Below are 16,931 nucleotides of genomic sequence, written 5' to 3'. Positions count from 1 at the left end.
TTTTCAAAAGAACATAATTTGAGTCCTTAGAGGATAACTCCCTGTCATTCTGAAGTGGTGTAAACTGAAGAGAGAGGACTCTCCAGGGAGGAGTTAGAAAGATAGAAACACTACTTTCAGAGTGTATAGACGCACATGGAAGATACGTTGAGAAACAATAGCATCATATTTTGAAAGTTTAAAAGTTTCTAGAATTTTGTAAGTAATACTTTTTGATCTCTCCTAAACTGATACATGTACCCAAGTGTCTTTGTTGTTGCTCTTGTTAGCTGCCATTGAGTCAGTCCCCAACTCAGGGACCCCACAAGTTATATACAGCAGAGCTGCTCCATGAGGTTTTCTTAACTGTAATCTTTACAGAAGCAGATCACAATGACTTTTCTTCTGCACAACTGATTGGAGTGTTCAAATTGCCAATCTTTCAGGTGGCAGATGATCACAAACCACTTGCAACATTCACATTCCTTTAAGTATCCTAAGTGAAAATAGACATTGCTGTTGTTGTCAAGTGCAATCAAATGGGTCCCAAGTCATAGCGACTCTGTACAGGGTTTCCAAGGAGCAGCTGGTGGGTTTGAAGTGATGACCTTGCAGTCAGCAGTCATGCTGGCCCTCCACCAGGATTCAAGACATTGATGAGTAATGGGATATTCATAACTGGATTTTTAAAATAGTTTACATGGAACCAATAGGATCAATTGAGTATTCCCATTACTATAGAACCTCACCAACATTTGGTAGTACCAAGCAATAGTTTTTTACCAATAGTGTGTGGATTGGTGGAATCTCATTGCAGTTTTTATTTGCTTTCCTATCTACATTTACCAGTCACATTTATTTATTTGTAACATCAAGTATTTAACTATTTATTGAATAGTAAGATTTGTTTGCTTTGTGTTTGGTATTAGATATATATATGAAGGACTTTCAAAAAGTTTGTGTAGAAACGGAATTACAAGATAACAGATTTTTTTCCAAGAATTTTTGAAGCCCCCCCCCATGTGTGCATGTGCTGATATATGAATATATATTGTATACATGAATATATATATATATATATATAATTTCCCTAGTTCCATCACCAGTTCTTATGCATGACCAATAGCTACTCAGAAGGTTGTAGATCACCCTTCTTAAGAGCCTTCCCTTCACAGTACCTGTACCTGCAGCTGTACCTGCTGGACTTCTCAGATTGACTGGCCAGTAACACCTTCCCGGATCCTCCAATTAATTTCCTAGAATTTCATCATCTCTCAGATCTTTACACAAGTGTGAGTAAGTTCTATTTCTTATTTAAGTGTCTTAGCTCATAATTTAGTTTGGCTATCCTCATTTTACCTAACAGTTATTGCCAGCAAAAATGGTTCCACATCACTCTTGAGAATAATAATCTGGAGTTACTGTCTGCCTATCTGATTAGCATTAAAGAAACTAATGTTGTCAATGTAAAAGCAACACTAATAGTTCCCACCACTAGTCTGTCAGTTTGTCTTACTGTGTTGGCTTCTGTTGCTGTGAGGCTGGAAGCTCTGACACCGGTATTATAAGTTCCAGCAGGGTCACCCATGAAGAACAGGTTTCAGTGGCGCTTACAGATGAAAACAGACAATGAAGAAGAAGTGGACCACTTCTGAATGATTAGCCACTGAAAACATTAGGGACATCAGTGGAACTGTCTCATAATGCTGCACAATGAAATCTCTTAGGTTGGAATACACTCCAAGTAGACTGGGGAAAGTACTGACTGCAAAAACTAGAGTTGACTTTAATGGCATAGACGGAACACAGCTTTCAGGGCTGTCATTTGCGGATGTGCCACCACTCAAAATGAGAACAGCTACAGCATAGCTTAAGGTCATCAGTTCGAAACTACCAGCTATTCCACGGGAGAAAGATGAGGCTTTCTCCTCCTGTAAAGATTTATAGCCTCGGAAACCCGGTACAGGGTCGCTATGAGTCAGAACCGACTCCACAGCACTTAACAACAACAACAAATATCCGTTCATGATCAGAGTGTAGAATGTACAAAGTATAAATCTAGTAAAATCAAAAGCCATCAAAAATTAGACATAACACAAAGACATATATCCTAGGCATTAATGAGTTGAAATGGACAAGTATTAGTCATTTTGAATAGGACAATCATATGGTTTACTAAGTTCGGAACGACAGAATCAAGATGAATGGTGTATCATTCATCATCAAAAAGAACATCTTAAGATTTATCAAGTACGATGCTGTGATAGGATAATATCCATATGCCCACAAGGAAGACCAGTTAATGCCACTATTATTCAAACTTATGCAACTAAAGTCAATGGTGAAATTCCAACAACTTCTTCAGTCAGAAATTGATAAAACATGCAATTAACAGTTCTGGGAGCAGCAGTCAAGAAATCAAATGACGTACCTTATTAGGTAAATCTGTTCCAAAGACCTCTTAAAAGAGAAGAAGTAAAAAGCAAAGATGTCAGTTTGAGGACAAAGGTGTGTCTGATCTAAGCCATAAGGCAACTTTCAATTGCCTTATATACACATGAAAGTTAGGCAATGAATAAGGAAAAGTATAGCAGAATTGAAGCATTTTCAGTGTGGTGTAGGGGAAGAATATTGAAAGTACCATGGCTGCCAGAAGATCAAACAAATCTGTGTTGGAAGAAGTGCAGCCAGATTACTCCTTAGAGGTGAGGATGGCTTGATCTCTCTCCTACTTGGGGCATGTTGTCAGGAAGAACCAGTCCCTGGAAAAGGATATCATGCTTGGTAAAGTGGAGGGTCCTGTAAAAGAGAAAGACCCCCACACACAGATACACCCCAACAGGAGGGATTGACACAGTGGCAGCAACAATAGACTCATACATAGCAATTGTCAGTATGATGCAACACCAGGTAGTGTATCATTCTGTCTTGTAAATAGGGTCACTGTGAGTCAGAACCAACTCAACTACACCGAACCACAATAGCACCACGCTGTAGTTGATAGATTGCAGTGTAAAAACAATGACTGAAACCTGAAATTATCTGAAATTTGCCTATGGGAGACTAATTTTTTGCTGACATGTTTTAGTGGAAATAAAGAATATAAAGGTTTCTTCTAAGTGCACTGAAAAAACATGAAGAAAATAATGAGTTCAGAGTCTTAAAGTCCCAGCTCAAAGTTTGTTTAATGGACAAGAAAGCTTTTGAAACTCTTAAATGAAACCTTCATCTTCTGTAGCCATGATTCCAAAGGGAGACATCATGAAACACAGAAAGGTATTTTATATATGTATTTTAAAAAATGGTCAGAAACAGTGTGGTTTGAAGTCCAGTACTTATACAAAGCCACTGTGCTGTAAACCTACTTAAAATAAATGACAGAAGGAAAAATATTTGCAATGTGTATAATAAAGGGGCAATAATTCCGAATGTGAGCTCTTAGGGATGAACCACCATAAAAAAGTACAAAGGACAGCAGTTAGTTAACTACACAAAATGAATGTACTAAACTGTGTTCACTCACTAAATAAAAACCTACAGAGAAAATAAACTCTTGAAAAATATTAAAGACTGATAATAGTCTATGTTGTTGAACGTGTGAGGAAACACTCTCTTGTGCAGTATTGGTGACAGGGTAAATTGGAATAGCTTTGGTGGAACACAGTTTGACAATTTAGTTAGAAACTTAAATCTGAATATCCAGTAACCCATAAAGAAATTGTTTCGAGAAATTTAGGTGAAAGACAAAATATACAAATAGATACAAGCTTGTTGTTGTTAGGTGCCATTGAATTGGTACCGACTCATAGTGACCTTATACACAGCAGAACAAAACACTGCCCGATCCTGGGCCAACCTCACTACTGTTGCCACACTTGAGTCCATCGATGCTGCCACTTGGCCAATCCATCTCGTTGGGAGTCTTCCTCTTTTTCTCTGACCTTCCACCTTACCAAACATCATATCCTTCTCCAATGACTGGTCCCTCCTGACAATACGTCCGAAGTATGAGAGACAAAGTTTGATCTTAGCCTCCAAGGAGCACTCTGGCGCTACTTCTTCCAACACAAATTTGTTTGTTCTTTTGGCAGTCCATAGTACTTTCAATATTCTCCTCCAACACCATAACTCAAAAGCATAAATTCTTCTATGGTCTTCCTTATTCACTGTCCAGCTTTTGCATGCATATGAGGCTCTTGAAAATACCATGGCTTGGGTCAGGTGCACCTGGTCCTCAAGCTGACATCTTTGCTCTTTAACACTTTAAAAATTCCTTGTACAACAGATTTGCCTAATGCAATACATTGTTTGATTTCTTGACTGCTGCTTCCATGACTGTTGATAGTTGATCCAAGAAGAATGAAGTCCTTGACAACTTGTTTTTTTCTCCATTGATACAGGCTTATAACAAACACCCTATATTATACATTTACAAATAAAGATTGTAAACCCCTAATCAAAACAATGAGATAGATGTATACGTTTTTAGAAATGTTTGTAAGTTTAAAATCACATGTACAGTGGTGTTTTTGTATATGTATTGAAATATGTATAAAGGCATCAACACAAAAATGGTAACAGTGTCTTAACACTGGGTGGTTCAATCCAGTTGTGTAAGGGACCAACTCAAAATTAACTCTGAGAGGGTGGATTTGGTTGGATTATTATTTTTTTGTCTCATTACTTTGTTTTATGTAAGTACTATCTGACAGATTGTGTAGTGTGTGAATGAAAGGATGGACATGAATTCATATTATATATACACCCTGCTGACAAAACAAAACCAAAACATGAAACAGAACCCTTAACAGGTCTCATTGGATAGAAAAGAATAACAAGAATCCAATCAGAACTAGTGTGTGTGCTCTTGAGGCCCTGGGAATAGTCTCTACAAACTACAGACTATCTGAAGTTAGGGACTTATCTAACGAAATTTAACATCTTTACATAAAAAGATGTCTTTGAGAAGAAGCTAGTGTGTTGGTTCTTTACTTGCTATCAAATCCAATTCCACTCTTCTATACTCTGTAATGGAGTCTTGATGTGGCACTGTGGGTTAATGCACTGGATTGCAAAATCATTTTGAACCCCATGATTGGTTCAAGCTGGTAGTTCAAGCTTACCAGGCGCTCCTTGGAAACCTTACACTGGGTCCCTATGGGTTGGAAGCGACTCTGGGGCACTTAACAACAAAATTCTCTGTAATGCTGGAGCTGAGTCTGTGCAAACTACATTTTCTTGATTCTGCCAGTAAGTACATATGGAAAACTAAAAGGCAGGAAAGGGAAAAAGAAACTTTTGTCTTTGCTTGCTATTCCCATCCGTGTTGCCCTAATAATGGCGTACTGTGGACACATTAACACTGGAAGATAGCCACATCAGAAAGATCCGGGATAGCTCTGTCCAATAACACTTCCTATTGTTGTTGTTATTAAGTGCCATTGAGTCGGTTCCAACTCTTGGTGACCCTGTATAGGGTTTCTAAGGAGCAGCTGGTGAGCTTGAACCGCCGACCTTGAGGGTCAAACTGACCTTACATTCTAGCACATTAACCCACAGCACCACACCAGAACACTTCCTGAGAAAATAAAAATGTTCTGAAAGTCTAATGTGACTACGGTTGGTGGTTGTGGTTATGAACCATGGAGTCGGTTCTGACTCATAGTGGCCCTGTATAGGTTTCCGAGTCCACAAATCTTTATGGGAGCAGAAAACCTTATCTTTCTTCCACGGGATGGCTGGTAGTTTCAAACTGCTGAGCTATACTATCATCAATATGTGACTAACAGAATGGTATCTTGTTTAGATCTAAATATCCACATATGCTTTTTGTTATGTGCTGTTGAGTCAGTGCTTAACTTAGCGACGCTATATTGGGTTTCTGAGGTTTAGCTGGTGGGTTTGAACTACTGACATTGCAGTTAGCAGTCCAGTGCTTATACTAATCCTACAGCACCACACCAAGACTGCTGGCTCTCATATTGCACAGTGCATTTCTAAGGTGAATGAAGGGATGGCGAATTCCAAGACTGCACACTTGCTTTATTGCCAGATATTTTAACAGGTTGTGGGGTTACAAAAGTAAGAGATATGTTCTCTCTCTAAAGATCCATATATGGGTGACAGACATGTAAATAAAACTACTTTGAAAGACTTTTTGCCAACATTGATTGTGCAAGATGGATTATAATGGCACTATCAGAGACTGAGAGAGCCATTCTAAAGATGTTAGGACCAAAAGGAAGCAACAAGGAATAAATATAGCCCAAAGAAGTCAGTCTGTCTCATGAAGCCAAAGATGATGAAAATTAGGATTGGGGTTAAGCAGGAGAATCAAATGATAAGAACAAACTGACCATTAGTGAATATTCACTGTGTCAGACAATAGGTGTACTACTTGTAGAAACACATTTAGCACTTAAAATAAATCTGTGAAGACTATATTGTAATTTTCATTTTATAAATAAAGAAATGGAGGCAGCAAAATGGTTACTTAGCTCACGCAAGGTTAACACATAGCTAGTAAGAGCCAGTATCTTAACCAAGTGGTCTGGTTTCATAGCTTTCTCTCTCAGCACAAGAGAGAAAAAAAAAACTAGACTGAAACACATCTGAGTGCCCCTTTCATTAGAGAAATGAGTATCCCCTACTGCTAAGAGAATACAGGTAAATTTAAGTCCTCCACCATTTCACTGACATACCATAATGTAAAAAGCAAACATTTCCTAGCAATAAGACAACAGATTAAAAATTAAAGTTGGAGAGGCATCTATTTAGAGCAAAGATTGTCTAACCAGTTGTTAACTTAAAAGTCTTTTAGGACTACACATGATAGATGATAGTGTCTGGTGCCATTAAGTCAGTTCCAACTCTTAGGGATTCTGTTTAGTTTCCAAGGCTGTAAGTCTTAAAGGAGCAGAAAGCCTCATCTTTCTCCCATGGAGCAGCTGGTGGGTTTGAATGGCCAACCCTGAAGCAGTCCAGTGCTTATCCAATGCACTTGTTTTTAAAAAGCTCATACTTTTAGTTGTTGAGAATATACAAGGAAAAAACAAATACAATTTTTACATGTACAACTCAGTGATATTGACCACATTCTTAGAATTATACATTCTCACTTTCATTTTCTGAGATATCGCTCTCCTCTTAATATAAACTCACTGTCCCCTAAAGATAAGTTCCTATCTGTCAAGTTCCTATTGCCACTTTGATCCCAAACAGTTCTTAAAAGAGCAGTATGCTGAGGGGAGATGCACAAGAACACCCAAACTTGCAGATAGTACCCATTTGACCTAGCCTCGATGGCTTTATAATCAGAACTCAACTAGAGGAAGATTAAAAAACAATTGTTTTTTTTGATAAAGGAAACAAGGGTAAATTGCTACAATTTGATGAACTTGACCTATACTAATGGATGTAGTAGCTCAAAATACCAACAGAAAGGGAAGGAGTCTTTGTATCAAGTACCAATCCTATCCTCTTTGTATACAGGGGAGCTAGGAATGAGTAATTTAGACATTGGCTACCTAAAATGTTGTTAAGTGCCATCGAGTCAGTTTCGACCCACAGTGGACCCTGTATAAGGAGGGGGTGATAAAGGCACAAAGTGACTGGCTTGCAAGTTTTCAAGAGGGAGTTTAAGAGTGTGGGGGGGAAGATACAGTTTTCCTGTTGTCTAGATGGGTCTGGTGAAAAGAGATGGGGATAAGATTACGATTCTACATTAATTGTTATCATGACTAATTGTGACTATCACAACTGTAAAGGTAGAAGTTTTGTAAACAAAAACAAGGGAGTAGTTAATCTTACAGTCCAGAAACAGAGGACCCTAGGACCATCAAGGGAGAAGAGCACAAGCAGAATGTGGGACCGTATCCAGAGAAGCAGTGATACCAGAGATGGAGGCAGAGATGAGAACATGGAGACAAGAGAGAGCAGCCGAGGACTCTATATTCAGGGAGAGAGAGGGACTGTGTGCTGGTGGCTAGAAGGCAGGTTTGCAGAATGTGCTCTTTCATTATTTAAATTATTCTATATCCCTGAGTGTTTTTGTGTACATCTTCACACTTCCCCACAAAACAAACAAACAAACAAAAAAACAACTCACAAAAAACAGAGGGAAAGAAAGAATATACTGTTGAATGACGATGCAGATTGTAATCATTGCAAAGAAACAATGTTACATTGTTCTCCCAGGTTCACACTAAGTTCACACACATACAAACACAAAAAGCATTATACTTAATGCACACGTATTTTACTGTTTAAGCTAAATTATTATTTGCTTTCAAGAATATTTCATGGAATACTTTTGGTTTCAGATTTAAAGATTGTATCAAAGCAATAGTTTCAAGGGTTTATCTACTCTGGCTGGCTCCAAAAAATATGGAGTGCATGAGAATTTGAAATTCTACTTGTATTGCCCCTTTAGAACTATGGAATCTTTAACCAAAATGTTTAGCAATGGTAGTTCTGGCCTCATATGCTTTTGATGCACAACCAATCATTAGACTATTAAAAATAACAGAACCCCCTCCCCCCCCAAAAAAAAAAACCACAGGAATATGGCTTTGGCTTAGTATAGTGACGTTGTATGCCCTTGAATGGGCTCCAACTCAGTTGACCCTACATAGGGTTTACAGGGCTGTAAATCTTTTCAGAAGAAAAGCCTTATCTTTCTTCCATGGAGCAGCAGATAAATTTGAACTGCTAACTTTGTGGTTAGCAGCCCAACTTGTAACCCACTACAGTGCCAGGGTTCCTTGGCCTAGTATAAGAGGGAACAAAGACAGACTTTGGATAATTTCTATAGAAGTTAATGGATTGATGCTAAATAGTGGAAATTAAATAATAATGGATGTATGTTTATAATCAACTCACAAGCCACCACAGTATGACAAACTGGCAGACGAGTGGAAGACAACTATCTGGCCAATTAATTAGAAGAGATCCGCATTTGTACCCATTCCAAAGAGGGTTGACCCACCAGAATGAGGATATCATAGGACAATATCTTTGATACCACATGCGAGTAAAGGTTTACTAAAGGTAATACAGAAATGGCTGCAACCATACATTGACAGAGAATTTCCAGAGGTTCAAACCAGATTCAGAAGAGGACGTGGAATGAGACATATCATTGCCGAAGTCAGATGGATCTTGGCTGAAAGCAGAGAATACCAGAAAGATGTTTACCTGTGCTTTATTGACCATGCAAATGCTTTCGATTGTGTGGATCATGACAAGCTATGGACAACATTGCGAAATATGAGTATTCTGGAAAACATAATTGTGCTCATGAGGAACCTATACATAGATCAAAAGACAGTTTTTCAAACAGAATACGGGAACACCGAAGGGTTTAAAATCAGGAAAGGTGTATGACAGGGTTGTATTCTTTCACCATACTTATTCAACTTGTATCCAAGAAGCTGGGTTATATGAAGAAACATGTGGCATCGGGATTGGAGGAAGATTCATTAACAACCTGTGATATGCAGATGATACAACCTTGCTTGCTGAAAGTGAAGAGGACCTAAAATAATTACTGATGAAGATCAAAGAGTACAGCCTTAGGTATGGATTGCACCTCAATGTCAAGAAAACAAAAATCCTCACCACTGGACCAATAAACATTCATATCAATGGAGAAATGATTGAAGTTGTCAAGGACTTCATTCTTCTTGGATCAACTATCAACACTCACGGAAGCAGCCGTCAAGAAAACAAATGACATATTGCAATAGGCAAATCTGCTGCTCAAGACCTTTTCACAATGTTGAAGACCAGTGATGTCAGCATGAAGACTAAAGTGTGCCTGATGCAAGAATCATATATGTTTAATAACCTCCTATGCATGTGAAAGCTAGACAGTGAATAAGGAAGATCGTAGAATTGATGCATTTGAGTTATGGTGCTGGAGGAGAATATTGGAAGTACCACGGGCTGTCAAAAGAACCAACAGATCTGTGTTGGAAGAAGTGCAGCCAGAGGCCAAGATGGCCAAACTTTGTCTCTCATACTTTGGACATATTGTCAGGAGGGACCAGTCACTGGAGAAGGATATCATGTTTGGTAAGGTGGAGGGTCAGAGAAAGAGAGGAAGACTGCAGCGAGATATACTGGCAAAGCGGCAGCATCAATGGTGAGGTTGGCCCAGGACCAGGCAGTGTTTCGTTCTGTTGTGCATAGGGTCTCTATGAGTCAGTACCAACTTGATGGCACCTAGTAACAACAATATTTATGGTAGTACAATACAATTGTGATTGACTGCTAATCTGAAGGCTGTCAGTTTGCACTCACCCAGTGACTCCATTGGGCCTGGCCTTCTGCTTCGGTAAAGATCGCTGCTGTTGTTATTGTTAAGTGCTGTCGCGTCACTTCTGACTCATAGTGACCCTGTATAGGGTTTTCAAGGAGCAGCAAGTCCAGTGCTTCATCTTACAGCACCACAATCAAGAAAACCCAGCTGTTCCATAACGGTTTTCCTCTGAGTTGGAGTTGAGGCAATGGCAGTGGGTTTGGGTTTTGTTCTATTTTCGAGGGATGGAACTTTCTATGTGTTTTATTGTTGTTTACTAAATTTCTAAGTCTACATATTACACTTTGACTTAATTTACACTTTCTTCACCATTTACGTTACTAACGATGAGCAGCCTCCTCTTGTTATGCCCCAGTTAAATAATAATTAACTGTAAATTCATAGGTTTTGTTATTAAGTGCCACTGCCATTGAGTCCGTTCTGACCCACCGCGACCCTGCACTTCCAAGGAGTGGCTGGTGAGTTTGAGCTGCCCACTTTGCAATCCTGGTGTGGCACTGTGGGTTAATGCGCCAGACTGCCAAGTTGTTTTAATTGCAAGGTCGGCAGTTAAAGCTCACCAGCTGCTCCTCGCAAACCCTATACAAGGTCACTATGGGTTAGACCCGACTCAACAGCACATTAACAACAAAACTTGTCATTCAAACAGACATTGCAGCGCATTAACCCACAGCACCAGACCAGGACTGCAAGTTCATAGGTAGGGATGTGCGAAGTTGAAGGGCCAATCATACCTAATATACTCGATTTTCTTGATGAGGCAAAAGAAAGGCCATCGTTACAGAAGCTGGCATTGAATAAGAGTTGAGGATAACAATGGAGGCTTCAAATGGCCATTGAGAAGAACTGTACATGGAATGAATAGGATATTTGAAATTTTACTATGTGTGTGTAGTATGTGTGTATTCATTTGTATACAGTTCTCACACTATTATTATATAAGTTACTCCTTAAAAAGCCAGTTAGGAAAAGAAGGAATTGAATCTAGAAATTTCAGGAGGGAAAAAACAATGTGTAAATAAATGGTTACTTAACTTCTGTAAAAATCAATGACTCTGACCTTTCATACTCCTCTAACATAAACCCCACTATTACCTTATAACGTTGACTGAATATTCAATAAGGTGTAACCACAATAGTTAACAGGTTAGGGGTGAAAGTGAGGCATGAAAAGGGAAGTGAAGGAGTAAAAACAGAAACACGGTGGCAAAATAGAAACATAATCATGGCACAATGAAAATCTACCTTATTATCACTTCAATCGAAAACTAAGCAAAATAATTTTCAATCATTTCCTTGAAACTGCAAGAGAGAAAAAATACAGACAAGTTTCCAACAAACAAGGGGTCATAAATTAATTGAAATCATGCAGCATCAATGCAAAAATGCCTAAAATGCGGCTAATAGTCTTACTTAGTACCGTTCGAAAACTTTAGTAAACATCCAAATTATTTGTTGGGAATCAGATTGCTCCAATGTTCCTGCATCTGTAGTTCTGGTGTGGGTATTAGAAATTCGCATTCCTAACATATTCCCATGTGAAGCTGAAGCTGCAGGTCTGGGTGCCACATTTTACAAATTACTGACAGTGTTATAGTCATGATTACTTTAAATACGGAAGTTGTTTTGAATATTAAAAGTATTAGAGATGCCTTAGAGGTTCACTTGAAGTTATAGTATTCCTCAAACCTATATTTATAAGAAATTCTTGAAAGTCTTAAACTCAACTCTGAATTACTTCAAACCTAACTGTGGGGAATAGGAACAATTGAAGGATAATCGAAATGCGAGTGACTGAAATCAAACTGTAACCAGCACTGGATAACAGTATTAAAGAATTCCAATTGTTAAAGTACCAGTTATAAATTAAATTTAACCCAGTAAATAATATAATGGATGATTTTAGACCAGACTAACAGCTAATATAAAAACGAGTTGAGTTTCCCCAGGTCTTAGAATAAAATCACTTGTTTAAGTATTTCAGATTTATTATTAGGAACAAAGTACTTTTAAAGTATAAAGTAAATGCAGTAATATTACTTACCTTCAGCACAAGAGCCACATATGATTCCCTGGATGTGTCACTGGAACGAATTTCCATTTTGTGTTTAAGCACTTTGTGTCTTAGTGGTAAGTTATACCCATAAACACAATAAACTTTAGTGTTGAATATCATAAAATACTGAAGAGTTCACAAAAGCCTTGATGATGCATATGAAGTGTCTAAATTTTTGACAGACCTTGAAACCCAATGCAGTATACTAACTCTACTCAGTAGATAATTTAAAACCTAAACCAAAGCACACTTTGATAATTACAATCTTCAAGATCTGATCTAACTTTTATAACACATAGTATCCATTCCTTACCATTAATATCTTAACAGTACATTGATGCTTTTATAAAGAGTATCATATAATTGTTTAATATTTTCATACTCCTACTTCCAATGAGACATTTATAAAAGGCACTAATTTTGGCGTCGCTATAACAAACATACACATGGTATAATTAATATTTTACTATGCTAACAAAATATTATTTATAAAGAAATTTTTATATATTCAAAAATAGGATGTTGGTAACATGATTACCATTAAAGCATTGATTTGCATTCACAATATTACTTCATTAAACTTAAACAGCATTTCCGTCTACAAAATGTTCTACAGATGTTTCTTGTTTGAAAAGGAGGTAAATAAAAGCAGGAAAGATACTCACAACTTCTGTTTAACAATATCAACTTCATTTCACAGCATTGATTAGTAGAGAACATTTTCAATGAAAGTGGTATACAATTTACAAAAATAGAATGATTATATAATGCAAAACATTGTTCTCCATTATGAAGAATAAATGTGTTTGTGTGTGTATGTATATATACATATATAAGTTTTACAATTAAGTAGCCCTTATTCAAGTACTTTTTTCAGGTTTCTCTTGAAATAATCACCTTGCTATATTGGTTATAAATACATAAAAAAATAAAAGGTTAATCTAAGAAAAGTTAAAAAGATTCAGTGTGGTTTGACTTAAAAATCAGCCGCTCATTTCAGTGAAAACATTAATTGAATTCAAAATAGGCTTAGGTGCCACACTAAGTTTAACAACTTAGTAAAAAATATAAATACACTAAAGTGTCAAATATTTAGTAAATGCCCAATGTGCTAACATCAGAGCAAAGTTAAAAAGATTGCATCAATCTGTTTATCACCCAATCTTAATCAATCCCCAGACAAAATTCATTTATATATTAGAGCTAAAATAATATACTAATATATAATATACCTGCTTACAAACGCATAGGTAGCCATAAATAAAACTTTATTCTTTAATTTCATTTACAAGCTACCAAGTATTATGTATTGTACATAATGCTGAACACTTAAGTGGCTGCAGTCATGGAAGGGTCCAGACTGAATGGAAAGTTGTTGATAAAGAAAAGGTAAAAGCAAAGTAATACTGTAACAGAGGGGTGTGGCAAAAGCATGGCTTGCCATAATAAAATCAATCAGATCTGTAATTATACATCAGTTCTGGTTAAAACAAAACCTGAGTGCCATGCGATTCTCAGCGTTATTGTCTTCAGTCTGGCTAAAGTCTGTATAGTCATTTCATCTTTTGCAGTTATTAAAATAAAGAAAAAAAAGTTAAAAACTATAGCAGCAACAAGCATACCCTGTGACAGGAAGGCAAGGGTTAAGAACTAAAAAATGTTTATACAGTGTGTTTCGGGAAAGTGTGTGCACTTTATCTTCCATCAGCAGGAGTCCGACTGAGGGACATGATTCGGGCAAATCGCTCACAGAGTTCATGAGTGGAATACGAAGGTAATTTCGGTGGCTCATGGCAACCTTTAATCTCCGTAGAGCAATCAAGCAGTTTAGGCAGAAAATCTGTCAGCTTTTCTTGGAGATTTGCTGCAAATACAAACAATCACATGTAACTAGAGACAGAGCGAGAGAAATGATCATCCGCAACATGATTTATTCGTTTATTAGCGTGGTCAGTTGACATTTTAACATATATAAAATGTGTGAGTTTTTTTGTTTTTTTTTAAGAAATGGTAATAATAGTGTTCTTCGTTTATAAACAAGAAAAAAAAGTACTGTCGTAAAAATATTCCAGACTATAAGAAACAGTTGATCTTAAGTGCCGTCGAGTTGGTTGTGACCCATAGCGTCCCTGTATAGGGTTTCCGAGAAGCAACTGGTCAGCTTGAACAGCTAACCTTGCAGTTCAAACGGCTTTGCAGTCTGATGCATTAACCCACAGTGCCACACAAAGACTCCAATAATACCTAATGTGACGCTGTGGCTTAATGCACCAGACTGCAAAGCTGTTTGATCTGCAAGGCCGGTAGTTAAAGCTCACCAGTTGCTCCTTAGGAACCCTATACAGGGTCCCTATGGGTTGTAACTGACTTGACAGCATTTAACATCAACAACAACAATACTATTTTGGAGTCTTTGTGTTGTGTTATGGAATAAAGTATCAAAGTGCAAGGTCAGTCTGAGCTGCAGGGTTGGCAGTTCAAATTCACCAGATGCTCCTTGGAAACCCTATAGAGGGTTGCTATGAGTCAGAAATTGACTTGATGGCACTTAACAACAACAACAACAACAACATTATTATAATTGCAACAACTAAGGTGCTATTAGCATTATTTCAACTTACATTCCATTTCTTGTCCAAGGTAGGAACACCATCGATTTCTCATATCTTCCACAGCAAGTATATCTTTCTCCTCCATCTCATCCACCAGTAACAAGGGCAAAAATGGGACGATAAACTCATTCATGATGATGAGGCCATTGTTTACTTCTCGATCCTCTCCAGATTCAAACAATTCTGCAGCTTGCTCATTTAATTTCTTGATAAAATGAGAAAACAAAACAAAGCAGGTTGTTTCTTTTGTTGTTCCTTTTGTAATTAAATAAGTATACCTTTAATACTGAAGATAGTACAAAAGAATGTTTACAAACAGGATCAGAGCAAATGGTAGTCAGGAAAAGCCACCTCTCAACATGTTTGGAAACTGAATTATTTCTTAGAAAAATCTATGCATAAAACAAAGGCAGCAGCAACAAACAGAAAATATTATTGCATTCATGTTCAAATTATATTATACCTATGTCATACTTCATCCTTCTGATATTCTCTGCTTTCAGCCAAGATCCATCACACTGGGCAAATCTGCTGCACAGGAACTTTTTAAAGTATTGAAGAACAGAGATGTCAGCTTGAGGACTAAGGTCCGCCTAACCCAGGCCATTGTGTTTTCAATAGCCTCATATGGATGCGGAAGCTGGAAAGTGAATAAGGAAGATCGTAGAACAATTGATGCCTTTGAGTTGTGGTGTTGGAGGAGAATACTGAAAGTGCCATGGATTGCCAAAAGAACCAATAGATCTGTTTTGGAAGAAGTGCAGCCAGAGTGCTCCTTGGAGGCCAGGATGGCTAAGCTTCGTCTCTCCTACTTTGGACATATTGTCTGGAGGAAACAATCATTGGAGAAGGATGTCAGGCTGGGTAAGGTGGAGGGTCAGAGAAAAAGAGGAAGACCTCTAACGAGACGGACTGGCCAGGTGGCATCATTGATGGACTCAAGTGTGGCAGCGGTAGTGAGGTTGGCCCAGGATCGGACATTGTTTCGTTCTGCTGTGCATGGGGTCGCTATGAGTCAGTTCCGACTCGATGGCACCTGACAACAACAACAACATGTCATACTTCGGACATACTGTTAGGAGGGACCAGTCACTGGAGAAGGATATTATTTTTGGTAGGGTGGATGGTCAAGAGAAAACGAGGAAGACCCTCAAAGAGATGGATTAGCAAAGTGGCAGCATCAATGGGCTCATGCATGGCAACAATAGTGAGGTTGGCCCAGGATTGGGCAGTGTTTTGTTCTACTGTACATAAGGTCACTATGAGTTGGTACCGACTCGATGGCACCTAACAATGACATCATCAGTACTGGAGTTCTGTGCGGCACTTTAGGATAAGCTCTGGCCTGCTAACTGCAAAGTAGGCAGTTCAAGCCCACCTAGTCGCTCCTTAGAAACCCTGTTACTGGGTCACTATGAACTGAAGCTGACTCGACGGCACTTAACAACAACATTACTATTGATATTGTTGCTTTAAGATGTCACTGGGTCAGCTGCAACTCATGGCAACCTTATATACAATAAAAGGAAACACTACCTGGTCTAGCACCCTTTTCATTATCATTGGTATGTTTGAGTCCACTCTTGCAACTGTGCCAATCCATGTCTCTGATGGTTTTGATCATTTTTGCTGCCCTTTTCTAATGATTGCTCTTTCCTGATGATGTGTGTTCAAGTAAACAAGTGAAAGTCTCATCATTCTTAAGTATAAAGAATTTATAAGACTGATTATTCATTCTTCTGGAAGTCCATGCTGCATTCAATATTCTTTGCCAACATCACAATTCAAACATCTTCCTTTTTTATCATAACAGAGGTCAGTTTTTATTTATTTTCTAAGAAAATTATATATTAAGAATGTCCCAACATGTAATTTTAGGTGCACATTCCTTAATCTAAAATTCTAAGAAAATTATATATTAAGAATGTCCCAACATGTAATTTTAGGTGCACATTCCTTAATC

At 37.9% G+C, this 16,931-nt stretch overlaps 1 protein-coding gene across 3 annotated transcripts in view; it reads right to left on the bottom strand.

The window, feature by feature from the left end:
- Positions 1–12,464: 12,464 nt before the first annotated feature.
- USP25 (ubiquitin specific peptidase 25) overlaps positions 12,465–16,931 on the bottom strand; it is a 211,135-nt gene continuing 206,668 nt past the window's right edge. For 2 of the 3 annotated variants that reach the window (XM_006866444.1, XM_006866445.1), the window contains 2 exons: positions 14,978–15,173; positions 12,465–14,220 (listed from right to left, as the gene is read on the bottom strand). In XM_006866444.1, the coding sequence (XP_006866506.1) occupies positions 14,051–14,220; positions 14,978–15,173 (366 nt within the window). In that variant the 3' untranslated portion in view covers positions 12,465–14,050. The remainder of the gene's footprint in view (positions 14,221–14,977; positions 15,174–16,931) is intronic. The other variant, XM_006866446.1, reaches the window with a different exon arrangement.

The sequence above is a fragment of the Chrysochloris asiatica genome, unplaced genomic scaffold (genome assembly GCF_000296735.1).
Source record: "Chrysochloris asiatica unplaced genomic scaffold, ChrAsi1.0 scaffold00091, whole genome shotgun sequence".
Classification (NCBI taxonomy): domain Eukaryota; kingdom Metazoa; phylum Chordata; class Mammalia; order Afrosoricida; family Chrysochloridae; genus Chrysochloris; species Chrysochloris asiatica.
The sequence above is the reverse complement of the archived record's forward strand: the minus strand, read 5'-3'. Positions and strand labels throughout refer to the sequence as shown.